Raw genomic sequence first — 25,687 nt, forward strand, 5'->3', positions numbered from 1 at the left:
TTTTATGTATATTTTTTTTATTTTAATTAGAGTATCGATTAGTCCGACCTAGTCCTTGACTAGTTTTTTTAGGGGTCCACCGACTAGGCACCGCCTATCGCTTTCGACTGCATAGTTTCTAGCTCATTAGTTCTTAGAGAGAGAGAGAGAGAGAGAGAGGAAGAAGCAACCTACGATTCACCCTTAAAGTGGGTAGCATTCAACAAGTATAATTTCATTACAAAAGGAGAGACCCCCAATCAAGACACGACCCCAACCTTATGGACCCAAGTCCCATCTAATACCTAATAGAGCCCCATATCTCCCAACCCAATCCTATATCTAGTTTGACAACCTAGTTACATACATTCCCAGTGTGTTACAAGCTTAGACTACTTCGTAAGTCTAGGTCAAATATATTAATATTTGACAGCAACTTTGATGGTTGCAGCAGCAGCAGCAACAACAACAACAACAACATTTGGAAATTATCCAATAATATCTCTGGCCTCATGACCATGCAATATCATCGTCCCATTCCATTTAGCATCTTATGAAACATGCATGTTAAGATCTGAATGGTGTGCCACTAAGGACTATTGGCTTTTAATATTCTTCAAAGAGCACTAATATAATACTATTAGTTTGATATATAGAACTTTAATGCTCGTAGTACCATGGAAGACTACACTCCATGGGAATGAACTATTTTGAAAGAAGGCATTATGCGTTTATCATAATTTGTGAATGATACAAAGAGTATTTTCATTGTGAGTCCTTGGCCCATCTACAATGAGTCAGCTTGAAAACCATATTTCTCCATTCATGTCTATAAAAGGTTAAACCATGAGTTATTGACATTCTTTCGTGCCTCCACCTCTGCTCCTACCAAGTCCTAGTGAATCATATCAAAAGCATGTAAACTCGTAAACATCTGCAGTGCAAGCATGATTTTAAAACTTCAGAAAGTTATGTAACCTGTCCAAATAAATTCGGATTTAGTCTGCAGTTGTATTCTATATTGATATCTTTCAGCCCACTACTAAATGCTTCGCTATCTGGAAGAACCCACCTCCAAAGATCTGCATCCTCTATGTACTTGAAAAGTTGTGTAATCCTACTGATTCCAGTCTCAGGAATCAACTTCTCAAGATATGTGTCTCGAGCAAGACTGCCTTTATATCTTTCACAAAGCTTCTCCATGAAGAAATCGAAAGCAATTGTTGCGCCACTTCTTTTCATGTCTATGACCCTAATCACATTTTGTGAAAAGGTATCATCTTTACTAAACATTTCAAGTGCAGTCTTGTGATGATCCAAGATGATAACTCTGCAATAACAAATACACATCTCATCATGCCAATATCCTAGTGAAAAGAGCAGAAACATACAATAGTATTACATTTTCTACCATTAAGTAAATCCAAAGCATATAGAAATTGTTTAACTTGCCGGATACATCTTTTACTATCTGAATGTTGACGAAAATGAAATAACAGATAATGTAAAAACAACAATGGAGGGAAATAACCTTCTGACTTTTGAACAGATATCCCTGACAAAACCAGGTGGACCAACAAAGTCAAGGAGGTAAACATCATCAAGGTCACCTACAGGAAGATCTTCTAACCTGAAATGAGAAGCATGAAAACTTTTATTGTGTTAGTGATATTGGTTTCAGATGGACATGTCAGATGAATTAGAAATTAATCAAATTGAAGATGAAGCTACGCATATGTTGCTTTAAACATATTGTAAATTGTTAAATGTAAATAAACACATAAGGTAACAATTATAATAAGATTATAAAGAACCATTTAAGGAACTTGAACCAACATGTGCTCATTAAAACATTTTATGGAGCATTATGCCCATCCCTCTTCCAACAAGTTGGCTACAACCATAATAAAGCATTCCTGCATTATATCTTCTTGTGAATGAAGCCAAAATGGCAGTACTCCAAATGCACTCATGTTTCATTCTTCTAACAGAAAGCTTCTTTACCCCCTCTGACTACTTACAATTAGCTCATGTTAGCTTGTGTTTTATAATATCTTGACCATACACAGCATGTGCCTATTACCTAATTAAACTCATAAATGATATTTCTGTAATAAGTGACGCTTTGCTCCCAATATTTTATCTGGATCATTCAAGATCCTGGTAGTATTAGATAGGACACACTAGACACTAATACCAGCTGAAATGGCCAGACAGGAAACAGACATGCTTCTTTTCCAACAATATGTGTCAGACACAGCATCCAAACTATGGATACTTATTTAGTTACTGTGTACAACACTCTGCAGTGCCATTCCATCCATACTTTTTTTTATACTATAACTAAGTATTGGAGAGGCAGATTTATGTAACAGATGGCTTCTAAGGTGATAGAGTCATTGTTTCCTTGCATGTCTGACCTAATAAAGTAGTGGTCCCTTTGAAGTGCATGTTTGCCTCTAAAGCCAAAAGAAGAATGTCCTTGTACCATCTACTACAAAAACAAAATATCAAACTCTAGCTTAGACATTTGGTTTTGCAGTAGAATTTATGTGGCTTAAATGGTTCCCAAAGTTGCCAGAAACAAGGTTATTGGTACAGGTACGAGTTATTGGTACCAGTACTTGAGGGCTTAAAAAGTTTCAAGAGCGTTCTTACTTGCAACTTGTATTGATATGGTTTCAAAAAAAATTCTGACGGAGAGCCCTCATTTGTATGCTCTGAAGCAATCCGGAACCTAATTCTGCTTCTTTTCCGTCCACGTTCTATCTCCGTGAATTCGTCATATACGGTGATTAAGAGTACTGCTTGGCATGTTACTCCTCATATATAAAAATAATTGCTTAACGACAACTAAGATCAATAGGAACTCAGTCTCCTTTTAACTTGATTATCTTCATCATTCATATTTCAGTGTACATCAAAATTTGTGGCATCCCTTATCCCCAGTGTACAAAACCGTATAGAGAATACGTATCACATACTAAGATTTGAAGTTTGAGAGAACCCCAAAAAGGTACTTCGGGAGATAGCATTGGAAAATCTTCACATGGATTCATAAATAATGGAATTGGAAAAAAAAAAACAGGTACTACAACGCAACAGAGGGACAGAGGGAAAGAGAGAAAAAAGAGAGGTACCTGAGGGGATTGTAGACGGTATTTGGGAAGAAGAGAACAGGGTAACGGTCACCGAAGGAGGAGAAGTAGAGGTGAGCAGAGAGTGCGGCGAATGCACCGTCCGGACATGGGTAGTGGTACAGAACCGCCGACTTCTTCAAACCCCCCTCCATCACGAAACTCGACTCCTCCTCCTGCTGCTGCTCCTGTGGTGGGAGGAGAAAGCCGGGGCAGTCGAGGGACAACGTGCTTTTTGTCTTAACGATTCGAGCGCGCCCTAGCCTGCTAGAAGCAAAAAATATATATGTAGTAGTAGAAAGAACCGAAGAAGAAGATGAAGAAGAATTGAAAGAGAATACCGGGACCATGTATATATTTGCTACGGATTGTACCTACAATCCAAGTTGCGATCCCAGGAAGCAAGTCGCTCTCCATTGTATCCAACCAATTCGACTTCGTGTACAATCCGTAGGTTACGGAATACGGATACTTCGCCTACGGGAGATAAAGCTAATAGTTTTATTCTCTATAACAAAGACAGAGGATATGGATATTAGATTCGGATACGTGACACGGATTCGAAAAAAAATCCAAAATAGGATACGTATGTGTATATATATAAAAAATGCAAATTAGCTAAAAAGTTCTAAATTTGTAATTTTTCATGAATTAAACTTAAAAAACTTCAACTAACAAGTAAAAATATGATTCACACTCACATTTACAAACACAAAAATCCAAAATAGGATACGTATGTGTATATATATAAAAAATGCAAATTAGCTAAAAAGTTCTAAATTTGTAATTTTTCATGAATTAAACTTAACAAACTTCAACTAACAAGTAAAAATATGATTCACACTCACATTTACAAACACAAACACAAACCCAATTGGTATTTGGAAAGCCCCATCACGCCATCACCGTTCACCCAAAATTATAATCCTTAAACAAACCTTAAAAAAACAAAAACCTAGCTAGAACTAGCCATAGGATGAAAAGACAAAACTATCCTTACAATATGAAACTATGTTGATGTATGCATGTGTGAAAGTATGAATTAGAATATATGATTTTGAACAAGTATGTTGGTTATAGCTATTTTTTGTATTTGACTAGGCGAAATGTTAGAAAACATGAAGTTACATGATGTTGGGCTGCACTAACTAAACCCACCCAAAAAATGAATCAAAACCTTGTGTCGGGGTGCCTTTTCAGTTTGAAGGATCAAACCTTCCTCCTCACCATTTTTGGTCCTCACTCCTCGCAAAGAGAGATCGAGAAAGAGAGACTTTGTTTTCTTTGAGCAACCCTCCTCCTCATACCTCTCCCTTTTTTGTCTTCCATGAGAGAGAGAGAGGTACCTTGTGAAAGAGAATCGATCTATGTTGGATCAGATCTTAAGTAAGCTGAAACTGAAGAATGCAAATACATGCACACACATGGTTTTATGTGGTTGGGTCAAGCGTATATACATCCAGGATAATCTCTTTCTCTCTCGTTATTCGACGTTTTAATTGAGAGATTAGAGGTTTATTTATAATGCTCATTCGATTATAAGAAGGAATATGTTTCTTGAACCTTCCATATTCAGATGATCTTGACTCTAAAGATTACATATGTATAGAACTCTCATTTGGATAGGTTTATCTTTCTTGGAGTCTCCTTTATTGGTAAGATTCATGAATGAGTCCTTTTTGAAGTTTGACTCTTGATTTTTCTTGGAGTCTTGATCTATCTTGAAACCATGTGAGCTCACTAGAGGATAACCCACACACCCATCTTGATTATCGTATTTATCACCCCCTGCAAGTTCATCTTGTCAACATTGAAATTGAGCTTGGATCTAATGTCTTCAAACGGCCTAGTGGGTAGAGGTTTGGTTAAGATATATGCTAATGAATTTAACTTCAACTTCCTTCTTTTTTACTTTCTCTCGGACAAAGTGAAAATATATTTTAACATGCTTCATGCACTCATGAAAAACTAGATTTTCCATTAAGTATGTGACCCCGAGGTTATCACACCATATTACTAGGATGTCCTATTGGTTAGCATGTAATTCACTTAAAAAGTATCCTAACCACATGAGTTCTGACACAACTCCTGAAAGAGCTTTATATTCGACCTCAATGCTTGATTTGGCAACAGTCTATTGATTGGATGAGTTTTAAGAAATTAAGTTTGTGCCAAGAAAGGTAAGGTAACTACCAATAGAGTGTCTATCATCTGGGCATCCTGCCCGATTAGCATTTGCGTACCCTGGTATTTGCAAGGTTTACTTTTCTAAATGTGAAGATTGTGCAGCATTGTCCCCTTAAGATATCAAAGGATTATCTTGACATAATTCCAATGGTCTTGGGTTAGAGCATGTATAAACTGATTGGCCTTATTGACTGTGTAAGCACTATTTAGATATATAAACATGATATATTGGAGTGCCCTAATGATGCTTCAATAATGAGTAGTGTCCTTGAATGGTTCTCCTTGAAACTTGGACAAGACAATGTTAACGGCAGTTGGAATAGTTAGAGGTCTGGCCTCTAGCATATGAACTCTTCTGAGCATAACGAGGATATATTTCTTTTAAAAGAGAATCAATCCATTTGTCGAGGGTACTACCTTAATCCTCATAAAGAAATTCAAAGACTCAAGATCTTTAATAGAGATTTTTTTTCTAAACTTATTAATCAAGTTTTGAACTTATATATGAGAGTTTCCTTCACAATGATATCAATATATACAAGGACAAATAATGTGAATTCTCTACTTTTAATAAAGAGAGACATGTGAGCCATGGACCCAACAAATCCCATGTGGATGAGATAGTTATGCAACCGTTCAAACCAGGCTCTAGGGGCTTGTTTTAACCCATACAAAACTCGATTTAATTTGCAAACATAACTGAGATACTAATTATTTTCAAACCCTTCTGGCAGAGTCATGTAAACTTCTTCCTAAAGGTACCAATGCAAAAAAGTGTTGTTCATGTCTAGTTAGTGTATGACCCAACCAAAGTTTATGTCGAGATATGGCAGTTCTAACATTAGTAGGTTTGACCACAAAGCTAAAGGTTTCAAAATAATTTATTCATTCTTGTTAGTTGTATCTCTTAGCTACAAATTTGTCCTTATACTTAGCAATAGACTCATTTGCATACCTCTTGATCTTATATATCCATTTGCACCTGACTAGGTTGTGGGTAGGTGATGCAGGGATTAGGACCCATGTTTTATTTGTGATTAGAACATTATACTCTTCATTCATAGTTGTTTGCTATTTTTTTTTCTTTGTTGGCTTCAGCAAAGGTCTCTGGTGCAGACTCTTGGGACAACTCACTTATCAAGGCAACACTTAAGGGATATCAGTTGAATAAAAAGAGTTGCATTTAAGGTTTTATCTTGGGATTTAGTAACCATGGTATGAGAACTAGCAAGTTGGGGAACTTCTGTAGAATTTTGGTCAATAATCAAATTTATCCCTAAGGAGGCACTAGAGTCAGGGCTTGCAAAGGCTATAGGAGATGAGTTTTCAGGACTAGGGTCTAGACTAAGGGTTTGTGAGGTAGGTGTACTAGGTTCTAGACTAGACGATTCTAGTGATGACAAGGTAGGTGTGAGTGAAGGACTTGGTATAACTATAGGAAAGTTAGGTAATTCTTTCTCACTGTGTCATGAAGGTTCTTGATACTGTAACAAACTAGGTACTTTTTTAAAGGTGATAGGAGCATTGAGACCAATATACAAAAAAATTCTTTCATCAAAGGTCACATGCCTAGATATGAATACTTTATTTGACACAGGATCAAAGCACATGTACCCTTTATAATTTGTTCTATATCCAATAAAAATGTAGGGCTTGGTTTTTTTAGACAGATTTGAAGAATATGGCACCAGATAAGAATAACAAGTACATCAAAAAACTCTTAAGAAAGTGTAGTCAAGAATTTGTTCCATAAGAAGCTCATATGGAGACATGCTACTCATAAAGGCATGAAACATTATACTCAATATGGTTTCAACATGTCTATGTTTTCTTTCAACAACCCTGTTTTGTTAATGAGTATAGGGATAAGAATTCCATCGCTTAATACCATGTTGATTTAAGAAACTTGAAAAAGTCAAAGCCAAACTAAGCCCTCTGATAACGGTTGTCGTCACCTAAACTTTCGGGGTAGCAGCTCCATGGGCCACAACTACATCCTCCTGCATGTGGCGGCTATGACCAACTCTTATAATCAGTTATCAAGGAAGGACCTTTGTCTCTTCAAACTCTCCACAGGAGCCTCCAACTTAGGCAATATAAACTCTTTCTAAACTAAACCCATGAGGACCAAAGCTTGAAGGTCCGCGGTGACCTCCCTACAGTGCGAAAAGATAAGTCATGTAAGTATTTTTATCTATTTTCTAATGACAATTAGTGAGTTCTTAATGACAACAGAAAGTGTTGTTAAGAATCTATTAACAATACTATATTTGTCATTAACAGTCTGCTAATGACACATACATATGTCATCAACATCAAAGCAAACTTTTGTTTCAAATTATTAACGATACACCTAAGGATTTTAATTGTCGTTAGCAGTCCCTAAAGTGTTGTCTGGAAACCCGACTAAAATGACCATGTTTACTAAGCTTTTCTGCTAAAACCATGTTAAAATCAGTTCTAAACCTATTTTCTATTGTTTTAACCCCTAAAAATCATATTTTTATTTGGTGTTGATTGAAAAACATGTTTTGGGAATTTTTTAAGGAAACCAATGGGTCACCCTCTAATTTCACACAATTCTTTATGATTTAAAGCGAGAAAGGGGTCCCCACTCAGTCTTTTTTGGTTTAAAAGTTGAATGGACCAATTAGATTGGTCGAATTTGACTTAAAAATGAAAAAAACTCAAGTAATTTTGAAAGGGTTGGGTTTTGCAAGGGCCTACCTTGTTTTTGATTGATCTTCAGTTTAGGAAGCCACTAATGCAATTCAATATGAGGTTTGGTTGCTTGTGGATGCCATCTTCTGTTTGGATGCTTGGAATTTTCAAGAAAATCTCAAAATCTTTGAAAAGATCGTTCTTGGGATTGTATCATACTGCTCGTTCATCAGTTTCTAGCGAGTGAAGTACCGTTGAAAGGATGAAGAAAGATTTTGCAAGTCATTAAAAGTTAGATCTTCTCTAAATCTAGTTTGTACAGATTCACAAATTACTTTAGTTTCTAAGTTCATAAATTTGCATGCTTTGATGTTTTGAAAATATCCAATAAAAACATGTGCTAGTTTTAGGTCCTAATTTAGTTTGTTAAAGTTCATTCAATCTAGCATAAGCAATACAACCACAAATTTTAAGATAACTTAAATTTTGTTTTCTATTTTTTCATAATTCATGAAAAGTAATATCTAATTTTGATTAAGGCACACGATTTAAAATATAACATGCACTAAGTAAAGCTTCTCCTTATAAGTTAAAATCAAAACCAAAACTAATAAGCCTTACATTCATCATATCAATTAAGGTTTTATTTTTACTTTCTGCAACACCATTATCCTCGAGAGTGTAAGGTGCAATGTTTTAAATGTGTATGCCATGTTTTTCACAAAACGTAATAAAATCTTGAGACAAGTATTCTCCACCACTATCTGACCTAATTGAAGCAATTTTGTAGTTGTGAAAATTCTCAACTTCCACCTTAAAAATCTTGAATTTTTTAAAGGACCCATCTTTGCTTTTCATAAGATAAACATAAGAAAATTTATAAAAATTATCAATAAAAGTTATGAAATAAAGATTATCCCCATGAGTTAGAGTGTTTTTCAAATCACATATCTATGTATGAGCTCAAGAATTTTAGAACTCTTTTTCACTGCATGAAAAGGTTTTTTAGAAAATTTTGCTTGAATACACACATCACATTTACTATAACGATCTTGTTTGCATACATGAATTAAGCTTAAATTACCCATTTTTTTAATAAAACCAAAATGCACATGACCAAGTCTAACATGTCATACTTCAAAAGAATCAAGCAAGTAAGCAGAAATAGAAACAATCTTTTTTATTACATTCAATTTGAATAGACCATCATAAACAAAGCTTTTACCAATAAACACATAATTTTTCAAAAATATTAAATTATCGAATTCAAACACAAGCTTAAAACCATGTGTGGTCAATAAGAAGGTTGATACAAGTATCTTAGTCACGATGGGTGCATAATACATTTATAAGAGTAAGACATTTTTCGGATGTGAATTGGAGTTCTACAATCCCTTTTCTTTCAACCTTCACGTGATGAGAGTCTCCCATATAGACTTTATTGTCTTCTCCGATGACATCGTATGTTTTAAACATACTTCGGTCATTACAAGTGTGAATTGTAGAACTTGATTCTATATATCACCCTTTGTCCATTTGAATCATAAAAACTGAGCTTACTACAATCACTATGTTCTCTTCGGGAGCTTCTACCTTGGTGCCTTATCTCTTTGTGGTGATGATATTCTCTCACATAATATCTGGCTCTGCTACGTACATAGTAGAAAATAATCTCATGTTTGGATTTCTTAAAATATTTGGGTTTCTTATTTTTAGACTTCGAACCAAGCTTGAATCTTTGCTTACGATCCATCATATTCACTTTAGTGCCAACTTTTTTAATTTTCTTTTTCTTATCTTTGTAACGAGCTTCTTTTTCAATTCAAAGATGAGAAAGAAGTTGCTCCAAGGTGAAATCCTTATTCTTATGTTTTGACATATTACAATAGTCTTTCAATAAATTCTGTAAATTTTCTGTTATCATAACTACTTGGAAAAACTTGTCAAGATTTATGACTTTTACCTTAAATTGGTGAGAAGGCAATTGCATTTCATGAACTTGAGGTAGAAGTGGTTTGTCTTTAAAAAACTTGAAATCCATATATTTGATAAGAGAAAACTTACAGTTATTTGTGTCCTCTGTGTTGTATTTATTCTAAAGAGCTTCTCAAAGTTTTTGCGTAGAGTCTACTTATGAGTAAAGATTAAATAATGGGTCAAACAAGGCATTCAGAATGTGCCCTCGACACACATAGTCATCTTTCTTTCACCAGCAATGCTTCTTGTTCTTGACAATAAATTTTTTCTCGTTATGGAGGACAAAGTTCAATCAACACGTACAACACTTTGGTCATGGTAAGAAAGATTATCACTTGATTTTGCCATCACTTGAAATTGGTCTCATCAAACTGGGAGAGCTTAGAAAGCTCCTAGTTCTCGACCTTCACTGTTGATGTTAAGAGCTAGGATTCCACTTTTAAATTATTAAAAAGTTCTTTATAATAGGTGGGACCAAAGCTTGGAGGTGTGCAATAATGGCGCTTTCTTAAAAAAGATAGTTGCCCCACTAAGATTGAACTCATGTGCAATAGGGTTGAACACAATCTCGCTTATGGGATATAACCAAGCATGCACCTCACGTGCAATACGAGTCACTCCTACAATGAGTAGACTGACCACCATTACACGGCTACCCTAAACAACTTTGAAGAGAAACCAAAGAAATGGAGAGAGTGGGAAGAGAGATAGCGTAAAGAATAATAGGAGAGCATAAGCTTGTTATGCCATGAGCTAAGGTACCTAGGGTATATATAAGCCTCAACGAAATGGTTCAAAGAACCGTTTACATGGGGCCATATAGGACAAATTGGTAGCATGCACTCGTTAATGCTTAAACAGTTAATATGTACCTATTTAAGGCCTCAAACGGTCACCCAAACGTGCTTCATGTGCCCACTAACATCACTATGTGTCCAAGGAAGTTGAGGCTAGCCATTAAGGCTAGTTGTCGCTCCCCAATTAGGTTGAGAATGACCTTTGACTACCTTGGTCAACCACCGAACCGTTTTGGAAAATAAACGTTTTTTAAGAGGTACAAGTCCAAAATAAGTGATAAAAAGATTTGTTAAAGTTAAACTAAGACCGGTCCGAGCTGATTTTGAATTCAAGATTCAAAGTTCAATTGACAAGGCCTTGTCCTCTAAGTTAACTTTACACATTTAAAACCCAATAAGTTTATCAAAAAAGTTCAAACTAAACATTTCATAAACTATATTTTTTCTCCAAAATCTATTTTCTAAAAAACTAGGCAAAGAGATGATTATTTGGCCAAAGAGCTTGCACCTTATCTGATTTCCAGGTACTATTTTGAGGCAAACAACGCAATGTTATTGCACCTTATCTGATTTCTAGGTAATGTTATATTTTTTTTAGCTATGTCAAAGCCCGTTTTTCCAATGTGGAGTTTTTTTTTCCTCTCCCAGGATGACGACGAGGGGTATTTTGGTGTTTGGCCTGTATGTTCCTGCCATTATACGTCCATTGACTAGGAAATTTTTTAAAACTAACTGTCAAACGGTTATCTGGAGTGGACTCAGAGCGAAGTATCTCTCTCTCTCTCAAACAGAGTACCAACAAATTGAAATTGGTATAAGAAAAAGAAAATCAGGACAAACACCAGCTTCTTGAGGTTTATTGAGATAGAAACGATGAGAAAAATAAAATTTGGGGGACGGAATTGAGGTTTTCTTTCATACAAAACTAAGAATACCTTGCATGTAAAAATACGTTACTTGTCTTTAGATCTCTCTCTATATGGAATGTGCTTTATCCTCCGGAAGAGACGTCCCCACCCCCATCACAGCTTGTAAATTCTTGCTTTCTGCCAAATAACTTGCCGAAAAGGAAATCAATCTCTGTGAGCAATTTGTATCACAAAATGTTCTCTATAAATAGCTCAGAACGTGGAGACACAAAGCCATCGATTCCTCCAACACCAACTTCCGAATTCTTATTAATAATTTGAGTTGTTAGCTTTTTCTGTCCAGAGTCAACATGGCCGCATCATCATCATCAAAATCTTTCAGAAGATTGGATAGCGTTACAGAGGGAATGCCTGAATTTCTAAGAGAAAGTAGTCACCATATGAGGAAGTGCTTTGCCAGGTACATGACCTTCCAATGTAATTCATTTCTGGGTACCGTTAATTTACCTAAACAACAGAGAGAGAGAGAGAGAGAGAGAGAGAGAGAGAGAGAGAGAGAGAGAGAGAGAGAGAGAGAGATGATGATGATGATGATACTATGCCATTTGCCGGTTTTATAGCTACGTAGGGAAAGGGAAAAGAGTCCTGAAATCTGATGTTCTAATGGAAGAATTCGAGAAATCTATAGATGACAAAACAAAGAGAACCGAGCTTCTCGAAGCGTTCCTTGGGTATCTCGTAAGCACCACCAAGGTAAAATCTATGAGTTCATGCCTCTCTATACTTTCTACATTCAATTCTCCTTTTCACTCAAGTGGTGGCTTTTATAACTTGATGAATGTCGGTCCTGAAAAAAGTCTATAAAATGCAGGAGGCAATCGCTGTTCCACCATTTATTGCATTCTCAGTAAGACCCAATCCAGGAATATGGGAATTTCTCAAGTTGAACACTGAAGATCTCTCCTCTGAAGGAATCTCTGCTTCTGAGTACCTGAAATTAAAAGAACTTGTGTTTGATGAGAAATGGTGCGTGCACTCATTAGTGAAAAAATTTGTGTTAAGGAGCTTGCTTATTGGAGGTTAATCCATCTTTAATGCAAGATCCTTGTTGCCTTGGCAGCTGCCCATCTTGTTAGAGCATCCATATTTTGAAGCAATAAATGAATATAGTCAAATTAGAGTTTTTCATCCTGACTATAAACTGTAGTGATTATTTTCTCATTTTGTGAACAGTTGGTTCTTTTGATTAAAGAACGAAGCATCTGTTATTGCTTATTTGCAGGGCCAATGATGAGAACTCCCTAGAACTGGATTTTGGGGCTTTTGATTTCGCACTACCCCACCTCTCTCTGCCTTCTTCAATTGGAAACGGCGTACAATTTATCTCCAGATATTTGTCTTCAAGACTCACTAAGGAATCCTCTTCCGCGAAACAGTTGCTGGAGTTCCTGCGTGCACATAATTATAGGGGAGATGTAAGAAACATGAAGAAAGAAAGATTTTATGTTATTCTATAATACAGCCCTTGTCTAGTATTTGACACCATGCTCCTCTGTTTCGTTAATTCAGAATCTCATGATCGACCGAAGTGTTGATAGTGTGTCAAAGCTTCAAAGCTCTCTCCTCATGGCTGAAGTTTTCCTTTCTTCAGTTCCTAAAGACACTCCCTTCCATCGGTTTGAGGACAGGTAGTTAACAACTTAAAACCGAATGAAATTACTTGACAATTTCAAACCTTAGAAGCATCATAATTCTCTGTCTGTCAAATTTTGAATTGCAGGCTTGAGCAATGGGGGCTGCTGAAAGGTTGGGGAAACGTCGCGCAACGTGTAAAAGAAACAATTCATTCCCTTTCCGAGCTCCTCCAAGCACCAGATCCAGCAGCAGTGGAAAGGTTCCTGGGTAGGATTCCTACCATATTCAATATTGTGATCTTCTCACCCCATGGTTACTTTGGCCAAGCAGATGTTTTGGGCCTGCCAGATACTGGTGGTCAGGTATGAGAAGTTCTAGTCACGAGTGAACTTGTACACGTTATGTAATCATCAGGAGCTTTCAGGCCAGATAATCTAATTTGTTGTTGCCATTTTGCATTTCTCATTGTTTGGGAGATAGATTGTTTACATATTGGATCAAGTTCGGGCCTTTGAGGAAGAGCTACTGCTTAGGATTAAACAGCAAGGTTTTGATGTCGAGCCTAAAATACTTGTGGTAAGCAACTTTGCTACAGGTCTCTTTTGTTCAAAAGTGAAGCAGAAGTGTTGTTCACCCATGGAATTAAAAAATTTCCTAGGTAACACGACTGATACCAGAAGCAAAGGGGACTAAATGCAACCAGGAAATGGAGAAAATTCTCAACACCAAATACTCAAATATTCTAAGGATTCCTTTCAGAAAGCCAAATGGAGCTGTTTTACGTCAATGGGTCTCACGTTTCGATGTGTACCCATACCTTGAAAGATATGCCAAGGTATATCCAGCAGCCGAGTCCAATACATATAGCTTCACATTTCATATTCCACTTTCAGAACGAGTGACAGTGCTTTCTTGAGATATCAGGATGCTGCTGACAGGATTATAGAAATAATGGATGGGAAACCTGATTTGATCATTGGAAATTACACTGATGGGAATCTGGTAGCATCTCTAATGGCCAGCAGACTTGGAATTACTCAGGTAAAGTTTCTTGTCATGTGGACCTTTTTCAAGTACCTAATATGTAACGTGTGATGATACTGTTAAGCATATACCTTTTAAACAAATAAAAAAGGTGAAATCAACATAGTTCCATTTCACACACAGAATAGCAATGTATAAAGAATCCTAAGCTGTAGTTCGTCTCATTTGATCTTTCTTTTTTTTTAAGAAAACAATCAAGCTCTAATACATGGTGCTTTTCCCTTTTTTTCCTCTAATTTGTTTTCCTGAAACCACCCTTGGTCAATTTTGCATTCGTGGAAGGCAGGCTGCAGTCAAAATGAATTTCACCTAAATGGAAACCATATGCCATTGATTCCTCTTTGTTGGTTTACCATCTGCCAAATTTCAGGATTTTGGGGTGAAGGTTGATTGGATAATTAACTGTAGATTAGGAACTCCTATTGCATGCTTTAATCGATTGCTAATGCATTACAATCTTCTGACAAACTCATCTCCGAAAAAAACAAAAAAACAATGACTAATCTGTATTTATCTTAATCAGGCAACCATAGCACATGCTCTGGAAAAAACCAAGTACGAAGATTCAGATGCTAAATGGAAAGAACTTGAAGCCAAGTATCATTTCTCATGTCAGTTTACAGCTGACATTTTTGCCATGAACAGTACAGATTTCATCATCACTAGCACATTCCAAGAAATTGCGGGGAGGTTAGCACCAGATGTCAATTAATTCATATTTAGGTTTTATGACAGAAGGCACCTCTTGAGAGAATGGTAATCAATCTAATATGGTTTCTCTTGCAGTGCAAATAGGCCAGGACAGTATGAAAGCCATACTGCATTTACCATGCCAGGGCTTCATCGAGTTGTCTCTGGCATCAGTGTCTTTGATCCCAAGTTCAACATTGCATCCCCAGGGGCTGACATGTCTGTTTACTTCCCATACACCGAGAAACAGAAGCGATTAACAAAGTTTCACCCAGAAATTCAAGAATTACTCTACAGCAAGGAGGAAAACAGTGAGCACGTGTAAGTTCACAAATCAAATAGTGTTTTATTACCCAAGAATGATAGGCTATTGCAAATATAATTTGCAATATCTGAACTATATAATCACTGAACTATCTATTCAAACAGAGGTTTCCTTGAAGACACAAAGAAGCCTATCATCTTCTCAATGGCAAGACTTGACACAGTGAAGAACATCACCGGACTAACAGAGTGGTATGGAAAGAACAAGAGGCTAAGGAGCCTTGTCAACCTTGTTGTTGTTGCTGGCTTCTTCGACCCAGCAAAATCAAAAGATAGAGAAGAAATCAGTGAAATAAAGAAAATGCATTCTATAATTGAGAAATACCAGTTGAAGGGTCAAATCAGATGGATAGCAGCACAGAATGATCGATACCGGAATGGCGAACTGTATCGCTGCATTGCTGATACCAAGGGAGCATTCGTTCAGGTTCAGTGCATAGTAGCAGTTTTTGTAATTGTATATATCACGTATAACTTTTTGTGTTTATATCTCACTTCACATGTTCTTCCCTACCAGCCTGCTCTGTATGAAGCATTTGGCCTAACAGTGATTGAAGCAATGTCATGTGGACTACCAACATTCGCAACCAATCAAGGTGGTCCTGCCGAGATCATAGTGGATGGAGTTTCAGGTTTTCACATTGACCCGAACAATGAAGAGTCTAGCGGAAAAATTGCTGATTTCTTTGAGAAATGCGTGGAAGACAGCAAAAACTGGGCAAAATTCTCAACTGCAGGCCTCCAAAGAATACAAGAATGGTAATCCTCATTCAAGCTCAAAAAGCAAGGACAAAGTTCAGGCTCAACTGTTATTGCAGCTCTCTCTTTCTCTCTCTATTTTATTTTTGAGATTGTGGACCAATGAAGGCGCTTTAGAAATTCATTACTTGCATCATTCCTATAAATCAGTTTCCACTTGTGAGGATAGTACTATAGATCGTGACGATCTTTCCTTTGAGAATAGAAAGCATCCAAAGTATCTTGATATTCTTTCCAGTAGTATTTTGATTCCATTTCTTTGCTTGCAGTTACACATGGAAGATCTACGCCACCAAGGTGATCAACATGGGTGCTATCTACAACTTCTGGAGACAACTCAATAGTGGAAGCAAGCAAGCCAAGCAAAGATATTTGCATATGTTCTACAATCTGCAATTCAAAACCTTAGTAAGCATTGGACAAATCTCAAGAACGTGTTTCATTTGAAAATCAAGGAAAACATGGAAGTGGTGATTTTTGAAGTTTAAGGTTTGCCAAAACCAAAATAAGCCACAATCTGATTTTTTTCGTTTAACAAATTTATTGTAGCGATAAAGAAAATAACCCAATGGTAACAACTTTTCCGTGCATTCCTTTAAGAGACTTTTTTTTAGAGGGAACTCATTTTTCACAATATTGTAGAACTAAAGAAAAAACAAGTGAGTAGATTTGACTAAAGTTTATTCGCCGTTAACTAAAGCAAGAAAACAAGCTTTGTACTTCATGGAAATAAAGGAAGAACTTGGCATAGACAATTTTCGCGTGGTTTCATTTATTTGAAAATAATGAAGGAGGTTGGTTCTTCGTTCAACTTTCCTGACACACTTTCAGTTTATAATTAAGTGGCTTCAAAGAGTTTGAAACGAGAATCTTGAACTTATAAAAAAGCAGAGGTTGGACTCTTAAAATGGTTGAATATTTTCCAATGAAACATTGTGCAAACTTCCTGATGCAGGCGAGGACAGTTCCCATACCAGAGGAGGAAACTCGCCAGCCAGAGTCCACTGCGGTTGTAAAAGTTCAACGACCACCAAGGCCAGTATTTTCCTACTTTGAATAAAAGCAAAAAGTATTTTTGTGATACTGTGATGGATCCTTCCTAGAACTTTGTGGTAAAAGATGTGGATGGGGTGGACAACAGTTCGGATGCCCGATAGGCCATCAGGTACCTGGCCCGGTCCAAACCATTTACAAAATAAAAAGGCTCGACAGGCCCAGTCTGAGCCCAATAATAACCAGATCTGGCCAGGATACAAGTTGGGCCTAATCCGTCCGGGCCAGGCTGGCCCAATGTCTACCCCTAAATATGGTTGCTTATCAGTGCCTTAGAACCATCACTAAGATGGTCAACTGTTAATGAATCAAAGCACTATCAGGCAAAAGTTCATTCATCCCTAGCGAAACAAGCATTATGGTGTCACGCTAGTGGAGCCAAACTAGACCCAGATCAAGCCACAAGGTCCAACCGGTTCCAGCAACGGATGCATCAAAATAGGTGTTCCACTACCGATACAGACATTAAAATACACAGCCGACTGTATCTGTTGAACTGGAAGTGGAACACAACTATTACCATGCATCAAAATACTTTGTTGCACTACCAATACAAATAACCCTGCACCTGTAGAAGCAAAATCAGCCGCCTCAGCTATATTCTTAGGCCACAATCTTGCACTTGATGCACCACCAGGGGGTGAGGATGCTAACAAATTTCATTGTTTTGATTGTCACAGCAAACGCGTTTCATCCAGATTTCAGAGGTGAGAAGGCAAACTAAGGATATCATCAACAAACCCCAACCATGCCACCCTAAATAAAAACCAAAATGGGAAAGCCCTTCCATGAATCAACTTAGCATGTTTATTAGTATGCATTCCCTTTTTCTGAATTGGTGTTGATAATGATTCATGGCAGATTCCTGACCAAATGCATCGACCGAGCATAGTACGGGACTTCAGACATCAGATGGGAAACAAATAGCTGCGTTGCAGGTGTCTTGGCGAGTATTCATTCATTCAGCCATAAATATTTTGTGTAATAAATTTATATCTTGAAAATGTCAGTGATCCCTTGTCAACAAAATAATGATATACGAAGATCAGAAAGAATAAAAATGCAGCAGGAATTCAAAGCGAAAGTTGTGATTTGTCACGAAAGAGTAACTGAATCCTCCCACAATTGCCAAAATGTGAAAATCAGGATCCTCACAACACCTAAAAGCTAGCTAGAGATAAAGAAATGTTGGATAGTAGTGGAACTCCAAAGTTTCAGAAATAAAACATCACCCTCTTGACGTTCTCCTTGAGGTCAGACACACGTCTTGCGGCGGAGCCTGCAGGACGGGTGCTACTGCCTCGTGAACCTGAACCACTGGTGCCCCCTGCACTTCTCCTCCCTTGCATCCCACTGGATAGCGAACACTTTGTCGATGGAAAAACATGATTGGTCAATCCGTTACAGCATATCAGCATTACACTCTAGTAATAACCAATAATATTATAACGATCCCAAACTCACTCATGAAAATTTAAGATTTCTTTCTTTTAATGAATACATGTTTTTAAATATATGCAAAAAGACAACCAACGAATACGAGGCATTTCATATCTACCAAACCAACATCCTTTCCAAAACATAAATTTATTCAATCCATAAATTTAAACTGAATGTATTTAACTTGATAAAAAATGTAAAAGTGCATGATCACTTTTGAACATGACCATAACAAACTCATGCTCATCCATAGTGATGGACGCTCAACACAAGTTTGCTAAAATAACACTTTGCAGTGACAAAAGTCTTAGCGAGAATTATCATCTTAAGTTAGAATATCAAGAATCATCACCTAATGTTGGGACAACAAGAGCATCATCACCCTTCAACACCACTTTTCTTAATATATCAATAACTGCAGTTGAGTCAGGCAACACCACCCTCAAGCACAGTTGTATGAGTTCCTTACAATTGTAGCTAGAAATATGAACCACTCATTCGGTTCTTGAGCAAACAGTGCACACGATGTTCAATATCCTTACGGTCCTCCATAATCGTCATCCAAGAGTCCTACCATTTGAGAGAGCAACCAGGGAACAAAATTAATTACATTGTTTAGGTCTTTTTATAACTTTCTTAAATTATTAAGAGTTCTTCACAAAAGAACAACATGCATTATCTGATTTGACCTTTACCCCTTGGTTATAATAATGTAATATACATGTCATATGTGATATTAAATTAGAAGTATCATACACTAACATGCCAATACATTTTATGATTTCATAACTAACAGGGTACAACAAATAGCCTCAACATGCTCAACCAAGGATATATGCATAAACAAAAACCCATCAATGCATGCTTCATCCCCAAAATATGATACATGCAAAACCAAACTCTAAGCTAAATCAAATCCTAAAAATTTGTACCCCACTAAGGAATCTGATCATGTTCCTTATTTTGTGTGCATACGACACACACCAAAAGAAATCATGTTTGTGTGTATACACAATACACACCAAAAGAAATCAGGTTTGTGTGTGTGTACACAACAAACACTACTCACTTGATTTATGTATGTGCATACGACACACATACACCAATAAATCAGACCTTAAATAACTGAACATGCAATCATAAAAAATCACAAGTTTTGTAATGCCACAAAATTTATCCAAATTTTCAGGCCAATTTTTTTTTTAAACACACAACGATTCAAAATAAAGTTGGAAAATCTTAGGCAATTATAGATAAATTCGTATTTGACAAAAGCACTGATATAAATACTATTCAACTAAAATTTAAAGAGTTATTATATCCTTCAAACAAAAACTAATTAAAAATGTTTAGAACAATCAAGACAAAATCCCAGTTAGGCAAAGAAAGATGTGATCTTCACAACTCCAGTCAAGCCTCCTGCAACAACTCCCATTGATCATTTATCTTGATCTGTAAAATTATTAATATTAGGGTCAAACTTCTCAAGTCTCTGTAGAGAATTTCTTCCCAAGGTACGCTAGTAAAGTACCAGGCATGCAAGAGTATATTGGAATTTAACATCTTATTTATTCAAGACAAGTACAGTTAATCTCAAAACATGTCAGATGTAACAATAATTATTCACTGAGTAGTCACCAATACTTAGAAATTGAATGCAGAATATACCTTAAAGGATATTTGAACCAATATCAATGCATCAACATAATTAAACACATGCATAAACAACTAATTACTGAAATGTAAAGTTGTGTAGTTAAAATTTATGTTTCAGTTGATTAACCCCCTGTGGGTACGTGCAGTTCGAATACGTCGAGACATATGAGACTATCCAGGAGTTTATTATGCATGAGTGTTTTAATATCCTAAATGACTATCTGAATCAGATTCCTAAATGGGTAATATAATAACCAAGAGATAACCCTTAAAGGCCGAAATAAATAGGATGCACCCGACTTCTGCAAAAGTTACAGGACCTACTTGCCTAAGATGAAAATTGAGTAGTTTGGGTCCCCTAACTCTATGGGTAGAGGATCATCGAGTCATTACCGCTCGTAGCATAATAACAAACATTGTATGTTTCAACAACAACAATCCAACAAAGTTCGTACCATCTACCCTCTCTAAGGTAACTCGATGTTGGAAGGGTATCCATTTTTTTTCTTTTTAATTTGATTCATTCAGATTTTTTGTACTTGCCTCTCTTGGGCAAACCAAAGTTTCGAGAACTCAAGTACCACTTTAGGGTACATAATCTTATCAACATGAAATGATAGAATGCAAACTATACCAAGGACATAATCGAGAATATTATATTTTGTTTTGGGTATATTTGGATCACTTATCAAGTGAGCTCGTGGTGTATTTACCAGCGAGTGCCAGAAGAATGCCCATGTACGTTTAAACTGGCCAGACATTTACTGTTTGTGTGTATGTAGTTATTTAATTGAATAACTTGGGTGTACACATTGTACCCCATTGGTCTTTTTCAACCCACTGGCTAGTCTTAGGCAACACTCACAAAATATCATGGGTGCTCGTGTGGCACCCCAAAAGTTCTACGGAAATCTATGCTCATCTATGGGTCTTAGCATGACCTTGTAAACATTCATTGCAATGCAACACATTTGTAAATCATATATTTGATAGGACAAGGTCCGTGAATAAAACTCGTGCATGTCCTTTAAACCACAAAGCTTTTGCAGATAATTCAAGCATTGTAGTTATCAAAATATGTATTTTGCAAACCTTTAATGTAAATAATGCATTCATTTGAGCATAAAGTAGTAATTAAGCCATGTTTGCAAAAATACACCCACGTATACATTCTCGCATGAAATGATAGTCAAACTTCAAAGGTTTCTAATTTTCTTTGGACAACCATCCAAAACACACATCCCAGATAGGTATGAAGCCAAAATGAAGCTTGCGTTCACAATATTTAATATATATATGATTCGCACATATAGAACGATGGTTATAAATATCGGCAATATCTTGAAAATAACATTTCATAATCAATACTTATGATATTTTCAAAAATGTTTTTATATTTAAATGTTATGATTGCATCATGATATTGATGTTATATTTTACTTTATAGTTTATATGTTTACAATATGCTTTTAATATCGTCTGGCTACTAATATCTATCAAGAAGACAAAAATCCAAAATCAATCATGATAATTTTCCAAGTGTGAGATTTGTATCATTGGTTGAAATAGTAGTGATTATGCTTGATGAGTAGCCATTGGTTGGTTGGCTGCCGATTTGTAGTAGTCCAAATTTGGCCATAAAATCGATTTTTAGGGTTGTCAATGATCCAGACCTTCAGTGGATCTACGTGGGTCCAGACCTGAATCCAATTGTGAGGTGTTGATAAAGGGCCTGGGTTTGAGTCTAACTAGACCTACTAAAGGCAAAGGCATACCCCATTTCTATAAGGATAACATAAACCAAACTCAACCCGGTAAACTGCTACACTTGTATACATTTTACACTAAATAAAAATGCAAAAATCTTGATGGGGACCCAGGTTTAGTATAAAATTTTATAAATCATACTTGGCTTCATTTGCTAATTGCTCCTCACAGGCCCGACTCAAAAGTTAATTGGACCCCTTTCTTTGTTGCCAGACCCTAACTTTTAGATCGTGTATGAGTTGAGATCCAGTCCTACCTAAATTGTTGGTACCTCAACATATTTCAATACATATAGATAATTGTAGGTTTCACCTAGTTCACACCAATTGACCTATTTATAGGGTTGTAGATGGATTGGTTTGGTCAAACACAAGTCTCACACATTTATTTATTTATTTTTGTGATTAATTTGTAATATATATATATATATATATATTCATGCTCAGTTGTAGCCAAATTGTTGTAGTTCAAGCTGTAGCACACCATCAAGGGTGGCACACTCGGTTGGCTGCCAAGTCTAAGCTAGGTGTGTAATACCCATAATTTTTCAAGGATTTTTTTTTTTTTTGCATTTTTCCTTATTAATGGTAAATCAAAATTTTTAAATTTTTGGTAGGCATTGTGTTATAGAGTTTGTAGGATTTAGAAAAAAATTCTAATTATGATGAAATACCCCTACACTCCCAAGGGTCTCATCGACCCTACTAAGTTCGAATTTTTCAAAAATTATTTCTGAAGAATTTGAATTAACCCCTTAAGAAATATTTAAAATAAATAATTTAAATACATTAGAGTTCAAAAACTTATAGATGAAATTATTTACATTTAAGCCTAATTCAAATTTTATTTATTGTCATTTCATGTAATTTCACATTTGAATTTTTATAGAATTTTATTTGAATTTATATTAAATTAATTAGGAATTTCATTTAGTAGAATGAAACTTAAGAGTTAATTAAATTACATAATTTGGTAGGAGTCCATAGGTGGGTCGTCCCATCCTATATGGCACTCCAACTTAAACTTAAAAAAAAAATAAGAAACTTGAAAATAAAGATTTAAAATAAAACTTACCAAATTGCAAGACAAGTTTTAAAAAGTCAAAACTTTCCTTGTTTCAAAACAAGGCCTCATAAGGGGGGGCATTACCTTCTAGAGGGTTCTAAGAAGATGGCTGGACCAAGGAAGAAAGATGTAAAGAAAGGGAAAAGGAAAGAAAGAAAGGACAAAAAAATAAATAATAAAGAAAAAAAAAATAGTCAACTTGCTTGCTAAGCAAGCAAGTTACAAAACTTAAAGGGGGGCCAACCCATGTGGGTCGACCAGACCCTATAAACAAGTATATATTATAATATATATAGTATATACAATGAGATATATAATTTACTATGTAACCTAAGCTAATAATATAAAAAGAAAGAAAGAAGGGAATTAAAACTAGAAAGTGAAAATTCTTGAAAATTGAAAACTAACCTAGATCTAAGATCAAGGGCTAGGATTAACTCCAGCCCTTGATCCAACCCTAACACTATAAATATAGAGGAGGGGCTCACCCCCCCTCCCCCCCTTATTTTCTTCCTTTGATTTTTTTTCTAAGTCTTCTTCCCTTCTCTCAAATCCGCCTCTTCTCTATTCCTTTTCCTATACCAAACCCTTGGTGTTTTCACCCTCGGCTCAACAAGGGAGGCATCCATGTTTGTGTGAGGAGTGTAAGAAGGTCATGGGTAAGGCCGTTATTCATGTTGGATGGCTGGTTTGTGTTAGGAGAGCGATTTATGTGCATATGATTGATTTTTTGTCAAAAAGGTAGGGAGATTTATATTCTACACATAAAACAGAATTCGTGGACAGAAATTCTTTCAATTTTTCATAAGTACAGACCCTAAACCATGCCTCCCACATCTAAGTTTGGCTTAGGGATATCAAAGTATGTGATAGAAAGGGGTTTTCGAAAGAAAACCCTCTAAAAATTGTTTTCTCTAAAAACTGATTTATCATAAATAAAAACCATAAAATTTTCAAAAAACACATGTTACTCAATTATTTTTCTACAAATTTCAATTAGAATTAGTAGATCGCGTTCATATGGATATACTATAAAAATTAAAATGATTTCCATGGTCATTTTTATAGGAAAATACATGTTTTATGTTATCAGGTTTCTAAAAAAAAAACGATAATTTTATCAAAAACCATGACATGTGTCAGTATTTTTGTGTAAAATTTAATTGAAAATTATAGTGTATGTGCATGTGAATATTCTGGAATTATATCATGATTTTTCTAATTTTTATTTGTAGGAAAATTATGTGATTTACTTATTTTATTATAAAAATTATTGAATACATTTATAAGGAAATAGATTTCAGTGAGACGGGTTTGTTTTCTAGCCCAATGGCTGCAAAAATAAGATTTTTCCATTGTAGTTTATCTTAGTTTAGTGTAGTTAAAGTTTTATAAATTTTTTTGCTTAGTTTATGTAAAAAAAAATCAGAAATATGAATTCGGGTGGCTTGTTTTGGCCCCACCCGAATGCATATATCCTTTATTACATATTTTTGGCCTGACACTCGACTGGTAAATCGCTCGTATCTCTCTCATCTAGAAGATTTTTAATAAGAGGTTTATTGCATTAGAAATTTAATAAAATTTCATGTCTATTATGAAATTTTAAACTCTGTTCGTGGAGTGAGCGTTGTTCTGTGATAGTCACAACAAAAAGTATAGGTCTGCACCAAAACGTTCAAAACTCCCTCATACCGATAAATTTTTATAAACGGTTTATGGCATCAAAAAACTGACAAAATTTCCTACAAACTATGAAGAGTTTAGCTTTGACCACTAACTAAAAAAAGTTTTGCAGATTCTGTAACAGTCAGAAAGAGTTGGACTTTTCACAAGTTTGGAACCGGTTTAAGAACCGATCCCTGAATACTTGCATACATTATCTATTTATATGTGTGTCTTTATGAATAGTTCTCAGCCAATGTATGCACTGTAAGACTCTGATTTTCTATAGGGAATGATATTCTCAACTATGGGGCATGAATTGAATGCTTAATGAATGAATGAATGTGCTCACATATATGGCCATGTGCTAAGTAAGGGATTGTAAGGTCCGATTTGCGATCTTAATGACAAATGTTAAAATGTTATCCTTGCTGTAGGTTTGTATATATTTCTACTATGATGATGATGATGGTGATATGAATGTATGGATGCATGCAAAGTTATGAAAGTTATCACATTATTTATGTGTATGCGCACATATTTGCAAAGTAATAAATATGAGCATGTTATCGAATACAATGTTCTAAATATGCATCCATTGGCCCCGGAGTGTTTGAATCCTCTTTAATGGATTCAAATGTGGTGTTGCATGTAAGATATTTAATTTAAATAAGTGAAACATGTGACACTAAAGCAAGAGCTTGCAAGAAGAGGTCAAACATTATAAATGACATTATGAGAATATGTTTTTGAGCATGAAAGGTTGCTCCTCCCCAATCATGACAATAGGGAAAACCATCTGCAATAGACTGGAACGTATGGGGAAGTAACTCATGAGTGAAAGTCTGATGTATCGGGATGGTGGTGTTGGAAGCTTCTCTCATTCTTGTTGTCCCTCACCCGGTACTGGTGAAAGGTGTCTAACCAAGCCAAATCCACCTATGTATGAAAACACCACCTATGTCATAACCCTGATCTAGGT

General features: G+C 35.9%; 2 protein-coding genes across 2 annotated transcripts in view; one reads left to right on the forward strand and one right to left on the reverse strand.

Annotated features, from left to right (window-relative positions):
- Positions 1-3,348, reverse strand: part of LOC149835743 (DHHA1 domain protein) — a 38,502-nt gene extending 35,154 nt beyond the window's left edge. The window contains exons 1-3 of the mRNA XM_090010643.1: positions 3,120-3,348; positions 1,511-1,609; positions 958-1,309 (exon numbers count right to left, since the gene is read on the reverse strand). Of these exons, the coding sequence (XP_089866769.1) occupies positions 958-1,309; positions 1,511-1,609; positions 3,120-3,271 (603 nt within the window). The 5' untranslated portion in view covers positions 3,272-3,348. The remainder of the gene's footprint in view (positions 1-957; positions 1,310-1,510; positions 1,610-3,119) is intronic.
- An 8,624-nt stretch (positions 3,349-11,972) lies between these two features.
- Positions 11,973-17,216, forward strand: LOC149835744 (sucrose synthase 5-like). The gene is made up of 16 exons (XM_090009646.1): positions 11,973-12,067; positions 12,228-12,360; positions 12,479-12,633; positions 12,890-13,082; positions 13,177-13,295; positions 13,388-13,604; positions 13,723-13,818; positions 13,901-14,077; positions 14,167-14,283; positions 14,810-14,976; positions 15,073-15,297; positions 15,406-15,727; positions 15,818-16,059; positions 16,329-16,467; positions 17,015-17,068; positions 17,163-17,216. Exons 1-16 carry the CDS (start codon positions 12,015-12,017, stop codon positions 17,214-17,216), a joined length of 2,463 nt encoding a protein of 820 aa, XP_089865772.1. The 5' UTR covers positions 11,973-12,014.
- The last annotated feature ends 8,471 nt before the right edge of the window (positions 17,217-25,687 follow it).

This window comes from Nuphar pumila, chromosome 6 (genome assembly GCF_984573655.1).
Source record: "Nuphar pumila chromosome 6, dmNupPumi1.hap1.1, whole genome shotgun sequence".
Lineage (NCBI taxonomy): Eukaryota > Viridiplantae > Streptophyta > Magnoliopsida > Nymphaeales > Nymphaeaceae > Nuphar > Nuphar pumila.